This window comes from Xyrauchen texanus, chromosome 2, assembly GCF_025860055.1.
Source record: "Xyrauchen texanus isolate HMW12.3.18 chromosome 2, RBS_HiC_50CHRs, whole genome shotgun sequence".
NCBI lineage: Eukaryota > Metazoa > Chordata > Actinopteri > Cypriniformes > Catostomidae > Xyrauchen > Xyrauchen texanus.
Window position 1 is genome coordinate 29,663,160 of NC_068277.1, and position 26,978 is coordinate 29,690,137.

The 26,978-nt window shown below is 38.2% G+C and overlaps 1 protein-coding gene across 1 annotated transcript in view; it reads right to left on the minus strand.

The window, feature by feature from the left end:
• Nucleotides 1–5,189: 5,189 nt before the first annotated feature.
• igdcc3 (immunoglobulin superfamily, DCC subclass, member 3) overlaps nt 5,190–26,978 on the minus strand; it is an 88,672-nt gene continuing 66,883 nt past the window's right edge. The window contains exons 5-13 of the mRNA XM_052138462.1: nt 24,124–24,282; nt 19,990–20,155; nt 9,039–9,286; nt 7,254–7,418; nt 6,756–6,944; nt 6,429–6,533; nt 6,135–6,270; nt 5,817–6,051; nt 5,190–5,324 (exon numbers count right to left, since the gene is read on the minus strand). Of these exons, the coding sequence (XP_051994422.1) occupies nt 5,190–5,324; nt 5,817–6,051; nt 6,135–6,270; nt 6,429–6,533; nt 6,756–6,944; nt 7,254–7,418; nt 9,039–9,286; nt 19,990–20,155; nt 24,124–24,282 (1,538 nt within the window). The remainder of the gene's footprint in view (nt 5,325–5,816; nt 6,052–6,134; nt 6,271–6,428; nt 6,534–6,755; nt 6,945–7,253; nt 7,419–9,038; nt 9,287–19,989; nt 20,156–24,123; nt 24,283–26,978) is intronic.

Below are 26,978 nucleotides of genomic sequence, written 5' to 3' on the forward strand. Positions count from 1 at the left end.
GAAATTAAAGTGCTGATTTCAAACCTGCTTCGCTGTCTCCTGACTCCTCCATTGCTCAACGAACTTGTTCACACTAATTTAAAGGCATAAAGTCTGTTTTGTTCAGTGATGACTTAATGCAGGCTATACCAGCCAGAGAGTGACTACCGCCAGCAGCATTTCAGTCAATAGAATACCAGCACAGGACTGAAAATTAAAGCCTATATGAGGGCACATCACTGACCACTACCTGCATCACTCAGACAATTTAAGTAATATTTTGATTAAATGAATATTATTCAATGAGCACATGTCTAATAATACACATAGGCTACTATGTAAATAGATAATATTTAAAATTATTGTAATGCCACAGGTCATATACGTTTTGAACGACATAATTTTCATGATTAGGTACAAGTATCCCTTTTAATTTACTTTACTGATCTTACCTAAATGAAGAATTATGACAATACTGTTGTTAACAATGAGCTTACGATGAGGTTCTACTTACATGCAAAAGGTGTATCCCTGATGATCATTCTGCCTCTCTGCTTTGCTCTTCCTCTTCTGTCAGCTTCTCCTTCCAATATCTCCTCTCCCATCTTCTTTCTGCCCCTCCATACATTCCTCTCTTTGTTGAATTCAACCTTTTGTAAAGTTGCCTCTGTTCTCGGCTCCCTCTCCATCCTGCTTTGATTTGTTTTTAACAAAATAACTGTCTAGGTCTCCCTTCTTTATTTGGGCCTTATTCTGTCACACAACATACTGTGGTAATCGCCTCAAGTAGCAGCAAGTTAGCATAAATATTGAAGTGTACTGAAATGTCATTTACAGTGTAAATTAGAATTTTCAGTAAAATAACCACACAGGTAATTAATTTAGATTAATATTAGTTAGCTAGACACATGATTGATTATTACAGGATTCCATGCAGCAAGACTACATTACAGTGATGCTAGTCTGCCATTTTTACATTGAACTAAGAGGCACCAAAACAAGTTGAGTGGGGGAAGGGTGAATATAAGCCTAATGAACACTGCTGCCCCAGTGAATATTATATAGCACACACTCACATTTTATTGATATGGAATCTTAATGTTTGCTTAGATATTTTAACATTACCTTTTAATATTAATTAGTGATTAATCAGGATCAAGTCTGTTGTTCAGCTAATCACAGAGATGTCAAAACTTAATTCTCAAAAATGTAATATCAAGATATGATTAGAAAAAAGGGGGTATTTTTCATCATAGATGCAAGTTACAAAATTACAATTTATTCGAAAACTTTACAACAAACGTAAAAATTGCATGTACTACAACTATTGGGAATTATGGTCCATATTAGAAATTTGCTTATAAAACAAGCACATTGAAGAAAGTGTACAGAACAATTCATACTGTAGCATCGTCGGATAACCAGCATGCATTGTGGTGGGTTATGGACTGACTAACTCAGCTACTAAATTGTTCAGAACGGGTTTAAGGAAGTGTTAGTTTATTGTACTATCAGAATTTGCAATATTTAAATTTTATTGTATGTGACTTACCATTATGTAGTACTTTTTAGTCCACAGATACTAGGACTGAAGGTTTGCCAAGGTTATGTACATGTGGTTGTGTCAGACTCAGCCAGTGTCTTGTTTGAGTAACAGAAAAAAAAGAAGACTTTAATGAACTCTAAAGACTGTGAAACTTTGCATTACATCAGTATACAAATAATTATATTTTAATGGTCGCAAGTGGGGTGGCAAAGCTTCTATTTAGGGTGGCAGCTGCCACCTCTTGCCACACCCCTGATCTGATAACCATGATCTTCCACTTTCCACCATATTTCCACTGTTCTGCATCACAGCTGAAAACAACAGCTGTCTGTTTGTGGCCAAATATGACAGGACCATTCAAGACCAAATCATCCCCTAAAATTGGTATCTTTTGATCATAGTACATTTGAATGTAACATTACATCTCTTTCCACTGCAGTCTGACAACACTCATAACGGTTTTGTACTGAATTGCACTGAAGCTTGAGAAACAGACAAGAGCCGTCCGACAACTCCATCAGGAAACAAACAAAAGAAAAGTGCACTTACAGCAGATGACATTTGTTTCAACTTTTTGAAATGTAACAGCATTGCAGGCATTTACATTAAAGCCATTTTGTCTTATAATGCCCATTAAGAGAATTTCAAGAGCACAAAAACTTTACAATAGATATTTTATAGACTTTCGATAACAGGGACAAAGTTCTACAGCACAGCGTATCACATACTTTCCATTGTTCAAAATCTTTTCCATTACTTCTATTAAACACAGCCAAAGATATGACCACTTATCTGTACATAGACAACACTAAATCATCTATGGTCTCTAAAATGCATTCGGTACTTTACATATACTGCACATTGTCTGAGCCATTTCTACACTGTAATATACTTTGCAGTTCAGTTGAGATCCAGTATTTAAAGGAAAAAAAACTTTTATGAATGAACTTTGATTATCTAGGCTTACTTTGTTCTTTTCTTTAAAAAAAAATAAAATAAAAAAAGATTTATTATAGAACTTGTGGGCATTATGAAAGTTGAAAAAATTTTCATTTGGCTCATTATCTACAAACACTGATCGTGATCATGTACGTTATCCTTAAAAGGATGGGTTACAAAATGAAAATTTTGTCATCAATTACTCACCCTCATGTTGTTTTAGACACATATTACTTTGTTTCTCCCATCAAACACAAAAGGAGATGTTAAGCAGAATGTAAGCCTCAGTCACCATTCACTTTCACTGAATGGAAAAAAGATGCAATCAAAAGTTAATGGTGACCAAAGTTAACATTCAGCCTAAAATCTCCTTTCGGGTTTTAAAGCATGACGGTGACTAAACGATGACAAATGTAAAATATCCCCTTTTAGAGCAAAAATGGTGGTAGCCAACTGATGGTAAAGTCTGGTAATGAGTGCTTCAAATGAATACAGACATTAACCACCATAGTAATTGTAACAAACACATGAAAAACATTCACATTTACAAAAGCAAATGGCACGAAAAGCTAATGGATTTGTGTTGCTTATTTCTCTACTAAAGAGTACCAAGGAGATGTTCTCCTCTGATGTGTGCATGTATGTGTGGGTATGTGTGTGTACTATACAAAAAATACAATCTCCCCATCAGAGTAGGAGTGACCTGAGAGCACGACTGCTGTGTTGAGGTAGGGTACTAAAAATATATATGCACCATGGCACTATGGGACACCAGAGGAGAAATCTTGCTGGTCTTGAATTGGATGCTTGAGCACACAGTGAAAAGCAATTGAGAAGTCATTAAAAAAGCAGACTCTGAAGGGATGACTGGGGCAGCTCAAAGATCATCATCCTCTACTTGTACTTTGTGATGATATTGTTAACAAAAGTCATGTATGATCAAGTTATGTGCATGTGTCTGATGCACTTTGTGCTCCCTGATCAATGTGGCAATAAAATACATGGAGGCGGGCCCTTTGATATTAAACAAAACAGATGATGGAACTTCACACAGAAGCCACGAGAATCTTCAGTTTCTAGCTTCGGCTCCTAATGGAATGTCCTCTTCCTGGATAATCTTAAAATGCCCAGTTCTTCCATAGTGATGCCTCTAAGGTTTGCGGTTTCGTTCAGTTCATAAAATGCAGCAGAGTATCCTGTAGCTCTGTGGGGGTGCGCCACATCTGAACAGACTCCGTATTCCGTTTGTAAGGGCGCTGTAAGCAAAAGAGCTTGGTAGCTGATCACAAGTCCTGTAGTTACAAACAGGACTGCTCCATTTAAATTCTTCATGAAATAACACATCATGTGATATGTGTATCAACATAAATGGAGTAACAAAAACAGAGATTTTTTTTTTCTCCATAAATTCTAACATTTGCTAATATCAGCACCCATAGAAACATTATATGTGCTTAAATCGGTTTTATATTCATGTATACTCCATTCATGAGCCCTGTTTGTCTGTGTCACACAACATGCAAAAGCATGAAGTCAAACCATTAAAATACATAAACATAGACATCATTTCTACAGTGTTGGTGTATGGTGGCCTCTCTTTTTCCAACTGTAGCAAGCAGAAATCTTATCCTGAAGTCATAAGTAACAGTGCAGTTTGTCTTAAAAAGTCTTTCGATTGAATTGACTACGATTAAAATGAAAATACTTTGATCAGGAAATGAACAAAGAAACAAAAGAAACAAACCCTACACAAATACTAGGACACAATTAAAACATCTTTACAAACAGAATTCATACAACGTCATCTGTCAATTGGCATGAGGTACTGACATATCAAAACACAGCAATTCATCAACATCAACAGAAGCTACGTCTTTCTATATGAGAAAGAAACCACAATGACAATAATAACATTGTTATTTTGAGGTAGAACATTGACTTCAACATTTGGAAGTGCTATATGTTGGATTTTTTTTTCTCGTTTTCCTTCACGAGCAGGAGAGTGGCAGTCCTTGAAATCTGAGGTAGAGAAGCACCTTTTTATCTTTTGACTGAATGCTTGATGTATAAAGAAACAGAACAGACAGCAAGATGCCGATCTCAAAGACTTCTTACAAGACATTCATTCCAGCTGAGGTAGGTTTTTTGTTGCAAATCCTAAGGTTCATATAGCCAAGTCTAAAGTCTTCATCAAGGCTGAAACCTATTTTTTTTTTTTTAAACATTGATATCACTGAAAAACAAAATCCTGAGAATAATTAGAAATCCCTGGTAGAAGGCCTTGGTCTCCGCTGGATGGGCGTGTGAAACCATTGGTAGGGTAAGAGCAGGCAGCAGGTCAATGAATGTGTTAAACAAATAAAACTAGAATGTGGTAACAGGGAAAATACTTCTCTGTTGTGCTGAAATAAATGAAAATCACTTACAGATACTACAGACACTGGAGACTTTCACATCTGTATGCTGTCAGATGAAACTGCTGCAGCATATAATTTTGTTCACCTTCCAGTGAGAAATAAAAGCAGTCCATCACAGAACCTCACCCATTATGAGGCCAGAGGGACCCCCAGCACTTTAGTCCAGTGACTCCCACATAGGGAACTTGACTTACAAATAATATATTTGCACAATAAAAACAGAACTGAAAAGGTGAGTACTTCAGTTGACCTGAGTTGGACAGGAGTCTGAGAGGAGGATGGGGGAATTCTTGACATTCTTTTCTTCATCAGCCTTCATCCTGTTGAGCATCTGCTGGATACTGCTGGAACTGCACCTCACACTCCACAATGCTAAAGTCATCCAGGGGAAGTGTGGACATCTGGGTTTCATTGAATGGACAGGAGACCAGAGAACTCCTAACCTGTAAAGAAATACATACACACAAAACAAAAACATAAAACTATGTTGTACTCTTAGACATACAGTACATGTCTATACAATATGTATGTAAACATACTAATGTAGAAAAACACATGTAATGATGCCTAAGGAAAGTGATAGGTAAACAGCATTTAATAAAACAGTATAAAAAGTGGGCAAAGAGAGGAAATAAATCAAATAAACAAGGGGTCAGAGTTTGCTTATATGTACTCTACTGGGTTTAGTTGGTACCATTTTATATCATAGTATTTGCATAGTACTCCAAATACCATGACTCATTTGCAAAAAAAGTATTTATTACCATGATACCTAAGGTAATTATTTGGACTGTAAATTCAGGGCTCCTTGAAGCTCAATGAGTAACTCTTTGAATTTCTATTCCACTCATAAAAACACTCCGTTCTTCTCTGAGAAGAACAATAACCATGTCATTCACTATATACTGTATACATGCATTTTCTCTAGTGCTCACCGTGTGGGTGGTAGGTGGATAGGAGAAGTGGGATGGTCGTGAGAAGAGTCTCTCCATCTCATTGGAGTCGGTGCAGTTCTTTGCGCTTTGGGGCCCTCCATTCCCCTCAGTGCTGAAACTGTTGGGGCCGTTCAGGGTCAGAGCTCCAGGTGAGGAGGAGGACTCCAACGCGGCTCCTGCTGCGGGATTACGGCCTGCCTGTCGGGTGGCCTGCATGGTCTTACACATCATCAACCTGCAACGACAGAATGATTCAACTTTGCTTACAGCCACAATATGCTAATAAAAATTATACCACTAGCATCATTGATTTCTTACCTGCCTCTGTAGCTGAACATGAGGAAGAGAACACAGAAAATGATGCAGGTCACGCCTATGTGGATGCCGATGATGATACCTGTGGTGGAGCTCTTATTCTGTTCGTCTTTTACACAGTCACAAGGAGTATTCAGCACTGCGGGTAGAGAACACACACACACACACACTCACATATATATATACATACTCTGTGACATTTGATGTTGCAGAGGTACAAATGATGTCAGTCAGAATTGTGCAGAAAGTGAGGGACTATGCTTGCATGTTTGTGAGCGAATAAATAAAATCAGTCACCTGATTTCTCCAATGCCTCCTTCAGCGACACAAAACGCAGGGTGGCATTGCCCACTCCATGCTGGTTGAAAGCAAGAATCTTTATTTCATAAACAAAAGATAGGTCTGCCGAGACAGAGAAAACAGACTTTAGGAATACAGACACAGACCAATGCCAAAATATTTTGCCTCAGCCAATCAAATGGTGCCATGTTATGACTTAAAGCTCTGTCTATACGCAATGAATTGTTCTTATATGTAAAGCAGGCCATTTGTCTGAATGTACTGTAGAAAGGGGAATTAATAATTATTTCTCACACAACCCTAAACCCCTGCTGCCAGACTCACCCATCTGAGTGATGTTGTACTGGGTCACGTTACTTGGGAATGTGAGAGGTCCGGTGAAGATGGGGACTGAGACTTTACGGTAGTAGAGACTGAATCCTTCCTGCTGGCCCATCTTTGTGGATGGCTCCCATGAGGCCTGGACCACTGTAGCATTAATCACCTTAGTGAACAAGGCTGGCGGTGCAGGAACTGCAGGGATTGCAAACACAGAGTCTCACATTTAATGTATTGCAACAGCATGGTATAAAGGAAAAAACAAAAACATCAGGTAGGAACGGTTCCCTGAACAACCTTCAATTAAAGACTGCATTGTGTTTGTGGGAGATTGCTATAGGTTTTACAATATATGGAGAGAATTTGTTTTTGTCAGTTGACTGCTGCTGGTACTGTGGCTTTTTTTTAGGGGAAAATGATTAACTCATAAAATAACTTGGAATGATATAATTATTCAATAAAATGAGCTTGTGTGCACAAGATTGTTTTAATGTGTTTTCATACCTTCTCCCAGAGTGCTCTCCACGGTCGTCTCAGAGGCTTTGCTGGCCCCACGGGACGTGTAAGCCTTCACATAGAAGCTGTAGCTGGTGGAAGGTTCCAGATCTCTGATTACCTGCTGCAGGGTCATTTTACTCACAGCTTCCTGATACTCCATCGCCACTGGGTCTGAGAGTAAGTGAGAGAGAGTTAAGTGTGAAGGTGACCAAGGGAAAGAGTGAGCTTTTATTAGTTCATTCATTGTCTGTACAGAGAAGTCTAATGTCTATTAACATCTTTATTTTATTTTAATAAAAATGTTGAATACAATTTGTAATTTTATTTATATATTTATTTTACCACTACAGGGACCATATATTTCTTTTTTTTTTTACATAAATTGGGACATGTAGCTATTAGTGATTGCCTAGACTAGGTGCTTACATGGGATTTTGTGAATTGCTTGCATGTTTTCATTCTTTTATTCTTGGAAAAATAGTTCCATGAGTGTTGGTTGGGGGTATTTGCATTTCAAAGATGTTAGCCAATCATAACTCAGTGGGCGCCTATATTAAAGTATTAAAGGGGACAGACTGAGGGCCAGGGACAGGGTGGAAAATGGTTATTAATACTATATCATGACTGTTTTTTGTGCAAAAACCTTTACTAACATTATAAGTGAGCCTCAGGGAAGATAGTAAAGTGCATGACATGACCACTTTAATGTTGCCAGCAGTTGCCACTTTTCTGGCTTCTGTAAACTGTATATTTCCCCATTATTAATTAAAGGCCAATTACAAGTGATCATATACATAATAAATAGCTCTGACTCCAAAACAAATCCCTCATTGCTGTAGGGCAGTGTGGCTGCCAGCTAATGAAAGCAGGATTCTCCTTCTCTGCATATCAGAGTCTCTGAAATCAAAATTACAACAGTGAGCTAATGGCCGGTCCCTTTGGCTCATAATCACTCATCTGATGGTACTTTCGAGAGGAGAGGAAGTGGGAGGAAAGAAGAGGAGAAAGCTCAGCAGAGGACACCATGAGCACTTGATGGGCCTCAGATCAGTTGAATTCACTCAAGTACAGAACAACATCAACACGCAACTTTAAAGCTTCCCAGGAGGGAGTGATAGACAACTGAATACACATCTATCCTTATACTGAAAACTCCAGGAACAGGCTTCTAGGTCTTCGTTCCTCTCTTCCTTTCACTGTTACTTAATTTTTCGATTCAATTAAACTTCAAAGTACTTTATTGGCATAATAATTTTTCATACAATTTGGCCTAAGCATCAATACACACAATAAAAGAAGTGACAGGATAAATACAAGGACAAATCGTGAATATGGTGGTCATAGCCATTGCTGGTTTCAAAGGGTGTGGAGATCAAATATTAGTTTTACTTCAGCATATGGATGACTGCGTCCACCCTGATCTTTTTCTTTGGAAAAAGATCAGGTGTATAATTTGATGTATAAAACAATTTAAGGCAGTATAGGAGACCGTGTGCCAGTCTCAACCTCACCAATGTAGACTACATACAAATTTGTTTGTGGCTACCTTTTTCTATCTTCTACTCCTACTATTCTGTTTTCTGGCAACAAGACAAAAACAATCAGTGATTTGCAACTGACATTTAATCTCCATGATTTCCATAATGAGAGAGCCTTGGATACAATTTCAAAATGTTTTAGTTTATGTTTAAGTATTGATTTACTGTAGAGTGTTTTACATGCTGAAAAAAAGCTGAGTAAATAGGGCCTTATTTGATGGTGTGTGTGTAGCTTGACATGCAGCTTCCCTACCAGCCGTCTTGCGGATATGTAGCACATATCCAATGATGTCCTGAGTGTTTTGGGTGGGCTCGTTCCAGGACACCTGAATGGAGGTTGGAGAAAGGGCATCTGCACGTACGCCCGTGGGCATGCCAGGCAAACCGTCCGCCCACAGCACAGTCAGGCGAGCACTAGCCTGTGTGGATCCAGCGCTGTTCTCTGCAATACACTGATATATGGCCTCATCCTCTTGGGTTACACCGGAGATGGTCAGAGTACTGAGAAAACAGAGAGAGAGGAAGAAATGAGTGGTTGAAAAGGAAGACATTGGCTGCATTTGTTTATGCATACAAGGATGTTTTTTCTATATATGGCAGAAATAGTAAGAGTAGTTTGGTAATATGTAAAATGTCAAACTTGTTAAACAGTAAACCTTTAATGACATACATTTTTTTTAAGTTTATATTTTTCCATAATTTTTTATTTGATTACATAATTTGTATTGCTTTATTGGATTGTAGTTCATTAAAAAAACATGAAATCCCCAGTCTTGTATCTTTGCCTTTCTATCCGATTTGCAAATAGTTGTAAGCTTTTGGCAGTCTGATCACATAATAAGTTAAGAAAGAAAGAAAAAAATAGCTGCCAATAGAACTTCATTCATCACACTGGAAATGGATGGTAAAGTCAAGAGTGTTTTATTTTGTGACAGTATTCCACGCAGTAAATTTCTGTTGTGCACTGCTCATTTTGCCAAGTGTAGTGTGTGATTCTATGCATACAGAAAATTTGGACACAATATGCATACCATACACTGCAGCAAGAGTAGTAAAGCCCCGTTCACACATACAGTGACTTCCAGTGACAAAGCAACATGATCTCAATAATTTAAATGAGAGCTGGCCACTTCTAGTTACATGAGTGACAGCTAACTCTGGCGACTAGATGTGGTGAGTCCATGTCAAATTAGAATGATACCTAAGTTTTAACAGCAATATGTCTAATCCGTGATCATATTTTTAAAAGATATGGCCAGACATGCAGTCAACCAATAACATTAGAGCGACAGCAGTAGGAACGCCCACTAGCGACTACAGGGACAAGCAACATCAAACAATACATTTGCTGCAGGTGTGAACAGGGCTGAAGAGTAGTATACTATTCTGAATAGTCATTTAGTTTCTTATCTAGTAACCTTTTTAAACTGGTGTCAGAATGTTCTTTATAAAGGATCTCACCCAAGCACACTGACACATGTGGCTAACCTTCTACTGTGTCTAACTAATGTAACTGCCTTAAAAAGGCAGAAATAAAAAGCAAACAGTCTGCACACCATCTTTGGGTGCTCATTAACATGAAGCAAACCCAACCATCTGTCAAACTCCTCCCTCCTGAATCCTCCTCACTATCCTTCTCACTATCCCTCATTTTCCATTCTCACCCTTTGTTTTTTTTATACCTCTTCCTCTGTTCTCCCCCTCCTTCACTGCTGGAGGATAATGTGATGGCAGAGCATTAATAGTGGTGAATATATAATCAGGAGTTTTCCCTCCATAATCCCTAGGCCATGAAAAAAATGAAACATTTACCACTTAAAGGGCCAGGATATGGAAATGAGGGCCTCCAGCTTCCTTCAGCTCTTTTTCTCTCTTAGCCCCACCCCCTTTAGTGCTATTTTTGCATGCTGCTTGTGTTGTTGTATAAATGGCAAGGGTATTATGATATTGCTGCTGCAGAGTGAATGGGAAAATGGCAAGATATAGATAGTGTATATGCGTGCGGGCTTTGCATTCATTCATTTTAAAAGCCTACAGCCTACAAACAAGGTTTTTCAATATGCTAGTCAGTCCTGGAGATTATTGTGATTCCCTTCATGCTCTTTGTGTTTAACCACCAGCCTCCAGCACTGTACCACCTCTTTAATGCATCTATTTTACACATACACACATATTGACACTATAGAACACTATTCAACCCATCTTTTGCTTTTCTTGTGAAAGGAATTTTTTTCAAGGTCTAGACAGTACAATGTTTTTTTGTTTTACAGTATCTGGATGATTTGAGGTAAGATTACATTTGTTGTCACACAGGTTATTGAGGTTAGGCTGAATCAAATTCTGAGCTTTTTCTGCTTGATTACGAAGATGGTAACCAATACACACTCTCCTGCCAAATCTCACATCTAAGCCTCATCAATGAGATGCTCCCACATGCACCTAACAAAAGACACTTTTCCACAATGGGTTGAACATTTCTGAGTACGTAGATTAATGGTTCAAGTAGTTTTTCCACTTGAGCAAGGTTTGGTATGGTACTCTATGATTACAAACCGTTTCCTGTCTGGAATTCTCATCATGGTTAACTGTACTCAGGACAGAGAACGATGCAGGTGGAATGGAATTAGTGACTTGGCGACAAGGCATGTGATGATATTCGGTATACAGCATGTCACGTAATTAACATATTGTTTTCATGGGCAACTCAAAATACTGTAAATAATTCTAGATAAACCTTTTAGCCAAATTGTTTTGATTTTTCAAATTACACAGAAGTTTTTTTCCCCCCATCAGAGAATCAAGATTCACAACACTGCGTTGCGTGTATGCAGCACAAATGTAACATGCGCACTTTTATGTAAAAAAGGAACATGCACAAAAGCATGGCTGAAGGAGGAATGCAGTCAACCCTTTATTCACCTTCTGATAGGGTAAAGTCGGAAGTGTGGAAGTATTTTGGTTCCATAAAAATGCATTAGGATTGTTGGTTGAAGATGGCTTCCATTTGTGTATAACATGTGACAAAAAAGTGGCAATGAAACAAGGGAACACCTCCCACATGTTCACTCATCTGCGGGTGACAGTTAAGTTGTGACAGTTCTGCTAATTTTTCTAAACTGTTTTTGAAAACTATGAGACAACACTCTCAGAGACAACTAGCAAAGTGAGAACTAAGATGACAAAGAAAGTGAACTATTGTTGTCATATGCAGCTAATAACTTGCAATCAAGAGGCTGAAAAGTAGTTCATTAAAAGATTTGCTAGCTACACATTAATGTTTCATCTTGTAGTAACAAATAAAACACAGTTGTAATCAGCTAATACGTAGCTGATTACATCTTCTTTTGGCTGCTCCCATTAGGGGTTGCCACAACGGACCATCTGTGATCTGCATATTTGTCTTGGCACAGGTTTTATGCCGGATGCCCTTCTTGACGCAACCCCCAGTGGCTAGGGGACTCTCAATCAGCAAATACTACATCCCATAATGAATAATGCCAATGTGACACAATGATGATTTCAATATTATGTTCATGTTGGTACGCCATGCTATTGTACATTGTAAACTTACGGTTATTACATTTGTAGTTAGCGCCTAGCTACATATTAGCAATTACTATTGTTGCAGCCTAGTATCTGGCCAAATAAAATTAGTCTAGCCTTACATTAACATCAGCCTCAACAAGATAAGTTGTAGGTCTGTACTGATCTGCATGATCTGTAATGATCAGTGGCCCCATGGCATTGTGACCATTTAAATACTGTATTAAGACATCAACTTAAAGTTATATTTGGGTATCTATGGTGTTGAACGTATTTTTTTTTATTTTTATGTTATGGGTTCCTTTCAAAGTTCTTTGTTATCTGTTAATTTAAAAGGCTAGTTTGGGATTGAAAAAGTAATTAAACTTGTTATTAAGAGAACAATAAAATATGTTTCTCGTTCAGCCGTTTTTAATAATGTAAAGTAATTCAATACCAAGATAATACCGTATACTGTGATAATTATCGTGACGTGAAAATCTGATTCCGTCACATGCCTAGTGGCACTCATGTGTGGCCACTAGCTCAGTCAGTCCATTCTAATCCTGTTTTTCAGCACTATAAAAGGAAAAAGCAACCATAACTGTGTCAAAGAGTCTGGATCGGCACAAAAATGCACAGTTCAAAGACAGAAACCTTCCAGCCCAATGGTGGAATTAAGCTTTACATTTGTCTGAATGGACAGTTTTCAATCAGATCTTTGGGAACCTGACTGCTCTCCGCTGAACATCGACGGCTCCTCTGTGGAGATTGTCAAGAGCACCAAATTCCTTGGTGTTCACCTGGCGGAGAACCTCACCTGGTCCCTCAACACCAGCTCTATTACCAAGAAAGCCCAGCAGCATCTCTACTTTCTTCGAAGGCTGAGGAAAGCACATCTCCCACCCCCCATACTCACTACATTCTATAGAGGGACTACTGAGAGCATCCTGAGCACCTGCATCACTGCCTGGTTTGGGACTTGCACCGTTTCGGACCGCAAAGCCCTGCAGAGTATAGTGAGGACAGCTGAGAAGATCATCGGGGTCTCTCTTCCCTCCATCAAAGACATTTACAAAAAACACTGCAAAGCAACCAGCATTGTGGATGACCCCCCCACACAAACTCTTCACCCTCCTGCCGTCTGGCAAGAGGTACCGAAGCATTCGGGCCCTCACTGCCAGACTGTGTAACAGCTTCTTCCACCAAGCCATCATACTCCTCAATACTCAGAGACTGGACACACACACACACACACACACACACACACACACACACACACACACACACACACACACACACACACACACACACACACACACACACACACACACACACACACACACACACACACACACACACACACACACACACACACACACACACTGAGTTGCACTTTAATTATTGTCACTTTATTCCTGGCTGCTACCTCAATAACTTCTATGTGCATAGAACACGATCTCATAGTATGTTATGTTTACGTTTGGCATTTTTAGAAACTGTCATCTTTTTGCACTACTGTGTACTGGTCGGTGTACAATTTTCAGTAATTTATTGTACTGTCCCATACTTTTTGCACATGTTTGCACGTGCACTATATAGGTATGTTATTTAGTCTGTGTACTCATGTGGTTCTGTGTTTGTCCTATGTTGTTTTATGTAGCACCATGGTCCTGGAGGAACGTTGTCTCATTTAACTGTGTACTGTACTAACTGTATATGGTTGAATGACAATAAAAACCACTTGACTTGAATTGAAATATACATTAAATTCAAACAAATTCATTTTTAGTTGTATAGCGCTTTTGACAAAAAACATTTTTATGCCAACAAACCAACAGAGCTTCTAGAAGGAATGTATTGTATGGCATTGTGAATGAGTGGGTCATGACAGGACAGCATAGTGAACAGGTTTGGATGGCAGCTCCTGTCTATTTCTACTTTACACAGCCCACACACACAGACAAACCTCCCAATAGAAAGCCTGCTGTTTATGAAATTCCACACTAGCTGATGACATTCCTCTACCAACCCCATGCTCTCTGGGCCAATCTGTCCATGTTCAGGCCTCTGTCATAATGTCATCCCTGCGCTCTGAGTAACAGTGGGCCAAACGCTGTTATAATCTCCCAACAATTGTCTAGACAGCACAGTCTGTCAGTCCTGCCCAGCAAAAACACACAGCATGTGAGTTTGTGTTAGAGTCTGTGACAGCGAGCAGTCGCGAGCAGTCTGTTGTCAAACAGCTCTTAATCTCTGACACTATTGCGCAATTTTTGGAATACCACATAAAATATCCTTGATATCGCTGAAATAGGTTGAAGCAGATCTTGGCGGGAAATATTTGATTGTCAAAATAATGGCAGGCAGGGCATTGTCTGTGAAACGTCTTTGACAGACATTTTTTTTGTCAATCCTGTTTGGTGCCAATAGTGGCACAGAAATAAAGCAGCTTTAAATTTTATGTAAACGCTGTTTACAACCCAATTAATTTCCATAATCTACACAGTTCTAAGTGGAACAGTGATTATTTTTGTCCAAATAATGCAGCCCTGCAATTAAAAAAAAAATCCTCAATTGACAGAATAATAATCGGGATTAAAATGTAGCAAAATAATCATGATTATCATTTTAAACATTATCATGCAGCTCTAATGTCCTGTGATGAATCATGCCCAGTAAGACCAGGAACATGCATTAGAAAAGTATGTAGGGTCTATTTTGATTTCATGTTGACTAATTTTACAAAATCAACTTAATTTAGTCAACAACTAATACATTTTTCCATCCATAATTCTTTCAGCTGGTCTCTGTAAAGATTCACACACAGCTTTCACAACTGATGTGCTTACCACAAAAGTGCTTCATTGTTTTTCAGAATATCTAATTTGAAGAGGAAAAGCACTTAGTCTGCTGGGACCATCTGCACAATTTATTTATGTCTATACATTAAGACCTCTCCTCAAATTGACGAACATCCTGTGACAGTAGGGCTGCTACTCGGCACACTGAGAGTATGTTTGCATAGTGGTCACAGAGCAATGCCTCTTGAATGTGGTGTTTACCCTTATTCTCAGCCCTCCGGATGAGAGAGAGAGACACAGAGCAAGAGGGAAAGTTGAGAAGAGGGTGGATAAGGGGAGAGTAAGGTATATGAAGCAAGGCTGCTTATGCCTAGTGCACACTACATGATTCAAGACCGTCTCCATTGATGTTTTGCATCAGCAACTGCAGCAAGAAGTCTTAGATCACATAACCGATTGTCTCTAAAATGGATTTCAGACTCTAAGACGGATTTCAAACCTGCTTGAAATGCTGGTGTTTACACGTGGATTAAAACAGAAATAACCGCCTGATTGAAAATGTAAAAAAAAAAACGAATACATATATATATGCACAAGAACTTCACAGATCTACTTCAGTATGCCTGATATCAACATGCATTGACATAGATGAGAAGCACACACATCTGCATTTAATACAGGTATTCCTCTAAAATAACTGTGAAATCTGCTCTAAATGCCATGTATCAGCTTACATTAAAAGTATAATTAAGTTAAATAGTGTGCAGGTTTATAGCACTTTTTTCTTCTTTAACGTCATGCAGTAATACACTAATGTTATTACTGATGTTTGCCGTCATGAAATCAGAGAATCTCCCCTCGAAATCTGAAAATAAGTGGTAAAAAGCGACGACCATGTCTACTTGTGATTGGATCACCCAACATGCACCTTAATACCCAGTGTAAGCAGGGGATAAATGGTCATGTAGTGTGCGTACCACAACGCCCGAAACAAAAGATCGATTTGTTAAGTGTACGCAGAGCCCCGACAGCAAGTCATGAAGTGAGCGCTTGGGTTTAGCTTTTGGGTTTGCTTTTAAATGTCTCCACTTAGTAAAAGCCATGTTGAAATTACTAATTGTAATATAGATCAGGTCACGGCCAGCATCCGCTTAAATTTGCATAAGTTGGAGGAGGGGAAATGACCAAGAGACACATCATAAAGTTCAAAAAGGGACAAAAAGAGGGAAAGAGAAGGGAAAAAAATCTGTGATTTTTTTTGTCTATTCGACTGCAAAGCATTCTCCACACTCCTCTCTCAAATGATAATGACCAAAAATTAAGAAATTAGTTTAATCTTTTCTTTCCGTGGCCAGATCTGCATTTCAGCAATAAAAAAAAACCAAAAAACTTGATCAGACCAGGGAAAAGCCCCTCAGAGAATGAAGCCCTCTTTGAACCACAAGATAACCATTATCAAACACGTAGTTAGAATGTCAACACAACTATCATATACGTATATATTATTTATGTATGCACGACATGTGAATTGCATATAACCACCTTCAAAGTCCTTCAGAGCGATGTAAGAGCAGGTCAGTGCTATGTGATTTGACTATGGGTTACGGTGGCATTTTGATTACTGCTATAATATTGTTTTATGTTTATGGAGCAGGTAAAGACCCTGCCCTTCTGCTCCTGCAGCTATTGAACCACACAACCTCCAGTCTGACTGTTGAACTCAAATACACATCTGCAAACCTGCACCATTACAGAGAGCACACACACTCACACACGTTCACACAGACAAACACTTGGTGTGTAAATATTTGCTTTGACAAAGCAATGATTCAATAACACTTTACTATAAGGTTTTTATTAGTTAACATTAGTTAAATACATTAGTTAACATTAAGTGATAATTAATAATTTTACAGCATGCATTAATCTTGGATAACATACAGCACTAATATATTATACATGTCAACTTTAGCTGATGCATTTTGAACTAACATGAACTAGCAATGAACAATTGCATTTTAATAAATTAATATTAACCAAGATTAATAAATGCTGTAATAAAATACTGTTCATTGTGAGTTTGTGACAACTAATGTATTTACTAATGTTAACAAATAGAATCTTATTTTGATTAGATTATTTTAATGCAATTCATAATCACTTAAAAACAAATATACCGAAGACATGTAACTGGAGGAACAATTAACACTGGAACTTACACCGTGACACACTGAAAACTGTGGGAAATTAAAATTGTTCAAAAGTTCATAATACATGGGTGTTATAATAGAAATGATAATTCATTATTAAACTTTGTAATTGATGTTATAAATGTTAATTGTCAGATTGATGCATTGCGAAGCACTGATGAATTTTTACACTCCTAATCAACCCGAATGTACAGATGAACTCACATATACACTGCATCTGTTTCATACTTCACAGCACACAGGCACACAAGAAAAAGCACACGAGCAGGAAGCACACTTATAATGACTTTAATCTCTCAAACTCCTGCTTGTAGATGATCCAACACCTTGTAAATGTGTGTGTGTCTAAGTGAAGGTAAATGAGTGCATGCACATGTATAGGAGAGAGCAGATCAAGAGTATGAGCTGATGAGTTGGTACATGTTGAGTGTGCATGTCAATGTGAGTATATATCATATGCTTGGTGGAGGTTGCCTATATAGGGGTGTTGTGATTAATGTGTGCACAAGCAAGTTTGTTAAATGTACAATCGATTCTCTCTTGCTTTCCTTGTCCGAACCTCTTGAAGGTCAGCATCTCCCTGTCTCTCTCTATCTCTCTGGTATGAAGTAGGGTTGATATATCAGTGTTGGCAGGCAGAATATTCTTCCCCAAGCCCTTAACCCACACAGATGCTCACACACAAACTAGTACAAACTAACGATAAATGGTCTGCTTTAAATCCTTTCTGATGTTTCCCTCTTAAAAACTGCTGCATCAAATGTTTTAGTGTTGAGATGTCCCATTAAATAAAGAACAATCTTACAATATGTCAGCTTACATGTGAAGTTATTTCTTTATTCAAATATTTCCTCCTATATATATAATGTCTAGAGAGAAGTAAGCCATTCATAGTAGGTTGACCTGCTCAAGAGTGTAAGAGTGTTGATGAACATTAAGGCTTTGTGGTTCTTTCAAAACATTGCCTTGTTTAAGCAGTCTTAAGTGCCAATTTCTAGCCCAGCCAATGGTGTGAATTTGAGGCAGGATGACCCGTTTACCTTAGAGACAGGGGTGAAAGGGGAGGTTGGAGAGTTTGGGAAACAACCATTAGTGGTGCTACTGTATTTACTTTTCTGGGCGATCTTGTGATTTTCACTTGGTGGATAATAAAACAAGCAAAACAATCCTATAGATTTAAATGTACTTAAAAGGTGGAGACAGAGTCATATCTAGGGACCAGAGTCTTGGGGGTGGGCTCTTTTGATTGTGGGCCATAAGCAACCATCTAGCAATGCCTAGCAACATCCAGAACACCTGAGTAACCAAATAGCAACAGCCTGGCAACCAACCAGAACAGCCTAGGATTGCAGCAACACACCCACCCATACACACACTTATCAGAAAAGTTATGTGGCTATGTGTTGACACACGTGGCTCAGTGATGTATATAAAAACTCATCAATTAGAGGAATGGTCTTTCTCTCTGCCAACTGTTCCACTTTATGAGTCAATTAGCTAATGGTGTTGTTCAGATTCAGACATTCCAACTGATCCACTACTGCTCTCTATCACACACACTCGCTCCCTCTCTCCATTTCTTACTCTCCTGTCAGATAGCACATGTCCTAGCCCACTTGTCTTCTGCAAGTCTTTCCCAATTGATTTCTTCTACCAATGAAATTACTCTATATGTTCTGCAATAAATTTTAACCTCATGGAGATTGATTTTCTTTCAAGCTTTAAACATGCTCTTTAACCACAACAAAATCCCTGGCAATAAAACATTTATAGCAATAGAAGGAATCACGTCAGACTCTAAAGACATGATCATAACCAAAACAGCAGAGGACATTTTTTTTATAGCCAAACAGGCAGACACACGGGACAATACGTGTTCTCCTCTGACATTTGTCAAGCCGAACGTAACTAGTGGCATCCTTAACGCTGTCATAACACTCCAGCTGGAAGAGGACAAGCATCGACATGACAGCCGCTCTCAATGACACAAACAACCATCTCCTGCAGCACTACAGTACACATCTGTGTAAGCTATCAAGGTGTGGGAGATGCAAACTGACTCCAAATGTACAGTGACATAACTTGGGAGCCGATGAATAGAAATATATGTACCCAGATAGACTAAATTTATATTCCTAAATATATATTTCCCAGCATTCTTAAAATAACATTGAAACAAAACATGAAAAACAAAAATGTAAGATCTATATGAATACTGTATTACACTGTATCCCACTATCACTCAAGTTAAAATGTAGGTCTGTACCTAGTCCCAGGTGTGGCCTTTATAAGAGCAGAAATCCCACCCAGCACAAGGTTAAAAACCACACTTAATGATACAAAAAGGTCAGGGGTCATCATTCTAAATATGAACGCACAGTAATTTGCTTGATGTTCCTATACTGAAAAAATAATATAAACCTAAAATACAGTATGTGCCTAATATGGTAAAATCTAAATCAGATGGTTTTATTCAAATCAATACTATTATTAAACATCACCATTCAACCTTAAACCATTAGGTTACATCAACAAAACCAAATAAAAGGATTAGATCAGGCTTCTTCAGGCAAAATTGCAGTTTACAACTTTTTATGGTGTATGAGTAATTTATTTTTCAGTTAAATCCTGATTTGTTTTTCACTTTTAACATAGAATCTGATCTCACCTGTTGTTGTTCCTGAGTTTGACGTGGCTGTCTAGCTCTAGGATCTGCCCATTTTTCAGCCAGTTGACCTTGGGGACAGGCTCACCCTGAGTCAGACAGTTGAAGATGGCAGTGGTGCCCACTGGGCGAGCAATGGACTGAGGGGGCTGCACAAACTCTGCTGGGGCTGTAGAGAAATAAAGAGAAAGTTATTGTCAATAATATGAAAGAGATCATTAAATGAAAAACGGCCACTAGTGTTTGAAATGTCTGACAATGACTCATTCCGACACCCTTCTTCTGTTGGAAAATGTTTCAATATATTTACTGGGTGATAAATGTACTGGGTAATTTGTAAATGAGCCCAGTTTCTCCTAATAATTTTCTTTACATTTATATTCCCAATTTCCTCCTGTTCTATTCAATTTCCATATGCCACATATGCTACACCTTCACAATGGCAATAGAAATATCTGTAGATGAAAACCATGCCCACATGGAGTGACTGAGAAAGAGCAAGAGTTTCGCAACATGGCTTTGGCTTCATAACATTTAAAATGAATGTACTGCAGTGGGTGGTAACAGGAATAAACTTCAGATTAACTCGATTAGAGCAAGGCAAAAACAGATTTCACAGGGCCAGAGGAGGAAACTGAGAATCCATAAATGACACAGTAGTAAAATTAAAATAGATTAAGTGCTACAGAACAGATGTGTTGGGCTGGGAAGGTACTGAATATGCAGCAAGCTTGGACCCCCACACCTCTCTCTCTCTACTCCCCTCTACCTTAACAGAGATCCTCCTCCTCCTTCAGCCATGTTGTATTACTGCCAACTGATACAGAGCTGCAGCTAATCCAATAAGACTTTTATTGCTTAATTAGACCACATTTAATCTGCAAAAATGTTAGATTGCTGACTGATTAGCAACTGTTTGTGTTGCTTGTTTGTGCCTGTTTCAATTACCGTCACATTGTTCATAGCCTCAATCGTATCATCAGATACATCCATACTTGCGCTCAGGGTGTGATGGCTTTAATTATTAAAGGCAGTAAATCGGCAAGTGTTGACATGGCTCTGGCTCTCTCCTGTATTTTCAGTCTCCAGCTCTTCTTAATAAATAAATGATAAGAGTGGTTCTAACTGCTCTCAAAGGTCCAGTGCATCACAGTCACAGCACTGAAAATTAGTGCTCCCTTTTTTCTTCCTTTATCCCCGAGTGCATGTGAGAAAAGGATATAGAGAGAGAAAGGGTGGGGGATGGGGGAGCGAGTATTGATGTAGCACTGTGATATATCATGTGAGACATCTCTGCCTTTTCTCTTATCTCCCTTTCTCTCTCTCTATCTTTCACTTATCTCCCTCTTGGGCTCTTCCTTTTTCTCTTACTACCATTTTACATTTCTCTCTTTCTAAAGTGAATGAAGTGTACTACAGTTAGCAAAAGCGTGCTACACCATCTGGCCACTAAGATCATATCAATTCTCTGCTACACCTACAGTGCTACTCCCACTATCATAATTTACACCAGTGACGTGCACAGAAGGGGGGCAGCAGGGGACCCAGAAAAATGGGGTACATTTTTATAATATAATAAATTTAAATAAAACAAAATCAAAATCTATTAATTTCACAATAACAGTAATAATGTGTCAATGTGAGATTTCCTTGTAAATTGCGCAAGCATTAAAGAAAGTATAACAGCACGCTACAGCAGATCGGGTGAATTCCAATCAGAAGTGATCATTCCTATGCCCTGCTCATTCCGAAGGACAGAGCCTTTGAAGTAGGTACTCTAAAAGGAACATGGCACTGTATGAATGTACCCTTTGCTAACAGTCTTGTGGAAGGGCCCTTCGAGTAAGGATACATTGTTTGAGTGGAGTCCCCATGCCGCAGTGTCCTTCAGGGGTGTAAAAATGCTGTTGGAAATTCGCCTCCAGGATCATTGAAGTGGCATTGCCTCAAAAAAGTAACAGGTCATCAAAAGACTAATACTCAATTGGCACTGCTTTTCCGACATCGCTTTATTAATTATAATGTTAGCGTCGCTTTTAGTGTAGATAGAAATACAATACATCTATTGTAGAACACTGGCATAAACTAAAGGAGCTGTCTGATTCACCCAAAATCAATTTACTTTTTATTTAAATGAATAAGCCATTAGACTAATCACTTTAAAAAAAAGTACAATGGTATTACCAGTTTTTGGACATATAGGCTATAATGGTAACCATTCAGAAGCATGGTATTTCTGTCTTGGTACCAACCATCACTGTACCATGGTTCTGCCACATTAATGCTGTAAGATCCTACATATTAATCATTGAATATAGCAAAATAACATTACATTAATTTTAAAATTAAATTAAGTGAAATTATAAAGAAAGTGTCAGTTCTAAAAAGGGGATGATGAGGTCAGAGTGGAAGCAGCAGAGATGACAGGATGGACTGACGGAGCACAGATGAGAGAAAGTGAAGAGTGATGAGAAAAGAAAAAGATTACCACTTTTAAGCACTGTGGTGGTACCAAAATAATACCATGGTACTGAATGATTAGTATATTTATATTTCATGACATTTTCATACTCCAATGTACTTAAAAAATACCATGGTTTTTGCATGGCATTTGTCAAAAAAACATGGCATTACTATACACTGTCAAAAAAAAGCATTGCAATACCATGGTACTTTTTGTGAGAAAGATAACAGAATAGGCTATTAATTGTAAAAGGAAATTTTGTAAAAAATTTGTATATGTATATAATAAAAGAAAAATACTTAAATGCTGTAAAATAAATAAGTATATATAAAAACTACTCCTCCAAAAATATATTAGTGTCTTTTTTGTATCTTTCCACCTCTGCTGAGGTGTGCACACCACTGGTTTACACCCATCGAGCTTCAGCAACTAACTTCGAAGTGCAGTTTCCCAAAGATAGTTTGGATGTCACATGTCAGGTTTTTATTTATTTTTGTTACTTTTGTTTATTACTTTTAAAATGTATTCCACTGCAGATTACAGAATACTTACTGTAAAATGTAATTTGTAACTTACCTCCTCCTCTTGTTCAGCCAGTTAGCAGATCCTTATTTACAAATGAGATTTCCTGAATAATTAAATTTTTTCACGAACAAGTCTATCAGTACATTCAGTTCATTCATGAACAAGATGTCTCGTCTCATTCAGACTCATGACCAACTAGTTTAATGAAGGGGTGTATTCGTTCAGCAGGTCAAACCAATGACATGTTTCTTCACAGCCTGCAATCAATCGCTATTGGTTCGTGATATTTTTTAAGTCTTGAAAAGCAGGAAAAAGCAACAGAAATGGAATTTGCATGTCTACAAATGTACAAAGACACTTTAAAAATAGAGTTTAAACACCATAAACGGTTTCGCCTTAAATGACAAGAAAGCAGGTCTTATTTTCTTATATTATGTTAAATTCTGCACTTAACTTTTACCAAGACATAGAAACAGTTCAAGAAAAGCCTAAATATCTTAAACTGTACACCAAACCTCAACATTTCATAAATTGGAGATTATCTTTTGTGCATACATAATCTTAGTGCTTTTCACCCTTTCTCTCATTGTTGAACACGACTGACTCATATTCAGAACTGAAAGAATTACATGCCCCCTCTCGTTCAGTCAGTCAGCAGATCCTCGTTCACGAACGAGATGACTGAGTAATTCATTAATTTGTTTGCGAACAAGTATACCAGTACATTTCTCTCATGAACGTGACCCTTCATCTTGTTCCGACTCAATAGACCAACTCATCTGGCTAAGTGAAGGGTGTATTTGTTAGTTTAGTGGGAGAAACCAAAGATATAAGCCTTCACATGAATGCTATTGGCTCACTCTATAGTCAGTCTTTAAAGGCATGAAAGTCACTAAAGCAGTCTCTCTCTTTAAAGTGGAGCCATCTGGTTTCAAAAGGAAAAAAAGTCAGTCAAAGAGAAGTGTGAGTCAGTGTATGGAGGTTCATGAGAATGATTTGTTCACTTAAATGACTTGGTTCAAAAAGACAGATTTGTTCACAAATGAAACATCACTGTATATCATTTTGCCAAATCACAACACCAAACTCCTAACTAATCACACACTCATCATCATCTCCACCTTCTCACCATAGTTACAGTGGCTAACCTTGCACAACGAGGTGTCCCTGAGCAGTTCGGCGTACACGGGTTCCTGGTTTATTGGCCGCACAGACGTAAACGCCAGAATGCTGAACTCTGACATCAGAGATCATCAGGTTTCCTGTTCCTAGTACCTGGATACCCTCAACTCCGATTGGACGGCCATCTGAAAGAAAGATGAACAGATGAAGACTGTTGACAAAGACAAAGAGGGCAAAAGGATACATTTTAAGAGAAATAAAGAGACCAATGGGGGAATAGAAAGTCATGAGAGAGAAGTACATGATTTATCAGCCATAAATTAATTCACTGGCTCACAAAACTATAAATGTTTACAGGGCAACAGAAGTGTATTGTGTGAGTGCATATTAGCATGTGCTGAGTCTCAGAATTTAAAAGCTCTAGTTAAATGAGAGTAATTATGAGAGCACAAACCACTTTAATATCCTTTGTTCTGCCCTGGGGCGAGAGACATCTTAAGAGATAGATTAAGTCAGAGAGAGAGAGCGAGAGCGAGAGAGAGAGAGAGAGAGAGAGAGAGAGAGAGAGAGAGAGAGAGAGAGAGAGACAGAGAGAGAGAGACAGAGACCTGAGGCACAGTGAAAGATCTGGACAAACACACACACAATGTGATGAAATAAATAATAATATTAATTTATATATTATTGTTATTTATATATTAATAATAAATATATACTGTCCAAGTTATTAGACAAAATGCATTTTGCTTTTATTTTATTTATTCTATATGATGCTTTGGCAACATTGTTTTTGAAACTTTCATGCCAATAAAGCCCATTGAATTGAATTGAATTGAATTGAATTGAATTGAGAGAGAGAGAGAGAGAGAGAGAGAGAGAGAGAGAGAGACCGAGAGAGAGAGACCGAGAGAGAGAGAGACCTGAGGCACAGTGAAAGATCTGGACAAACACACACACAATGTGATGAAATAAATAATAATATCGAGAGAATGAAGAAGTCTAATATGTGTGACCCATAAACAGCAGTGACGCAGTAGAATTATGTTACCATGGGCATGTCTCTTGAGCACATACTGTTGTGTGACTGCCTTGTAAGTTTTCAAGCACATGTTTTTAGTCTCAGTCTGGAACAGCTTTAAATGGACACTGAGTGAATAAAACTGCTAACAAAAATTAACAATCCCTCTAATCACATCTTCCACTCATATTACAGGTCACTCAGGTCTTTCATTCTGTTTATTAATCTGTCATTAATTACAATTAGACACTGTTTAAGATGCTCAGGTAGGGTGTATTATCAGGTGAAATTGACTGGCATCTGTTGGCTGGATCACTCAGGATTTGAGGAGCTGAAACATCTCCGCTTCTCATTCAGCAGCTGATCAGAGTTTCTCAATCTAGCTCTACACACTTATGGAAAACATGTCCGCATAGATAGATGCTTTGAATCTTTCATGGCTCGAAATGTTTTTTACATATTATGGAGATGCTGACATGAGAGGAAGTGTTTGTGCGTACGCCTTGTTGGAAAAAAATATATATAAGTTGTCTATAAGAGATATTGGTATGGTAAGGGCATAATACTAACACAGTAAGCTTAATTTAAGAACAACAGATACCAATGGGAGGTGCTCACAAATAGAGAATGTGTGTCCAAGTATGTGCATTCATATCTTGTGAATGAGCATGCATGCATGGTTGTGTGCGTTTGAGCAGACCGAATGTGGCAAAAAGGAGAAATAAATTCAGTGTGGCATTAATCACTGAGTGATGGAGATCCATCACATTCATTACAGGTTTTAGCCTTGATTCTCTCACCCTGTAACCTAATCCACCAAAATCCCATTGTGTTAGCAGCTAATTTCAGCAACATTGTGCAAGGTAATATCCACAATCTGATTACCAGTGGTTACAGGGATGCACAATCATTTACAATCTGAATGGGAGAATCACATTAGATAATAGCTGGGAGAGGAAGAGAGAGTTTAGTTCAGATTAGTATATGAATGTGGGGGTCGTCGTGGTGAGAGAGTGATAAATACAAAGCAGTAGGTTATGGTAATCTCAAAATATATAGAGTTTGGCCTGCTTATCAATGCAACGAGACTAAATTCAGTGAAATATAGGGAATAGTATATGCAGGCCTCAAGGTGAAATGAGCCAGATGACAAATCTACACAGCATGCATATGGCTCATTTTAATGCAGATTTCACGCTGCACACATGTAAACAGACACATTCCAACACATAAACCGGCACTTCATCACTCTCCAGCACCAAGTTAGAAGTAAAGATGAGACACTCTTTATCTACATGAATTCTTATCAAGATAAGACAGATGTGTGGCAAAGAGCGTTCAATGACCGAAATAGTGTGGAACCATTTTCAAACGAATGGCTTCAGAACTCTTGAGCATGCGTGTGCCAAAAAAGGAGCTATTTTTCACTGAAGCCAATCTAACTGTACAGTATCAACCAATTTCATCTATAATATCAATGTCTTAGGGAGAGGGATGAGAGAGTAGTTCTATCAGCATTCCAAGCCTATTGGCTTCTGTAGATTGTAGTGTAATTTAATTTAATTCAGCAGACAGCTTTTTTAAAGCGGTCAAATAATGAAAAACTGAATTTTCTTGATCTGTTGAAATAAAAGACTTTGATTTACTGTGTAAACATACTCTAACTTTTAGATCTCAAAACTTCCACCAAGACCTTTTATTAAATAATAGCTGCAAAAACATCCTTCAGAAATTTTTCTGATATCACACATTAAGAAAATTATTAGATACAAAACTGTAAGACACAGAGAATTGGGCATTTTCTTAAATGTTTCCCATCATGAGCTGCATGGTGGGTATTATTAGCCTGTGTCCCATGTGGCA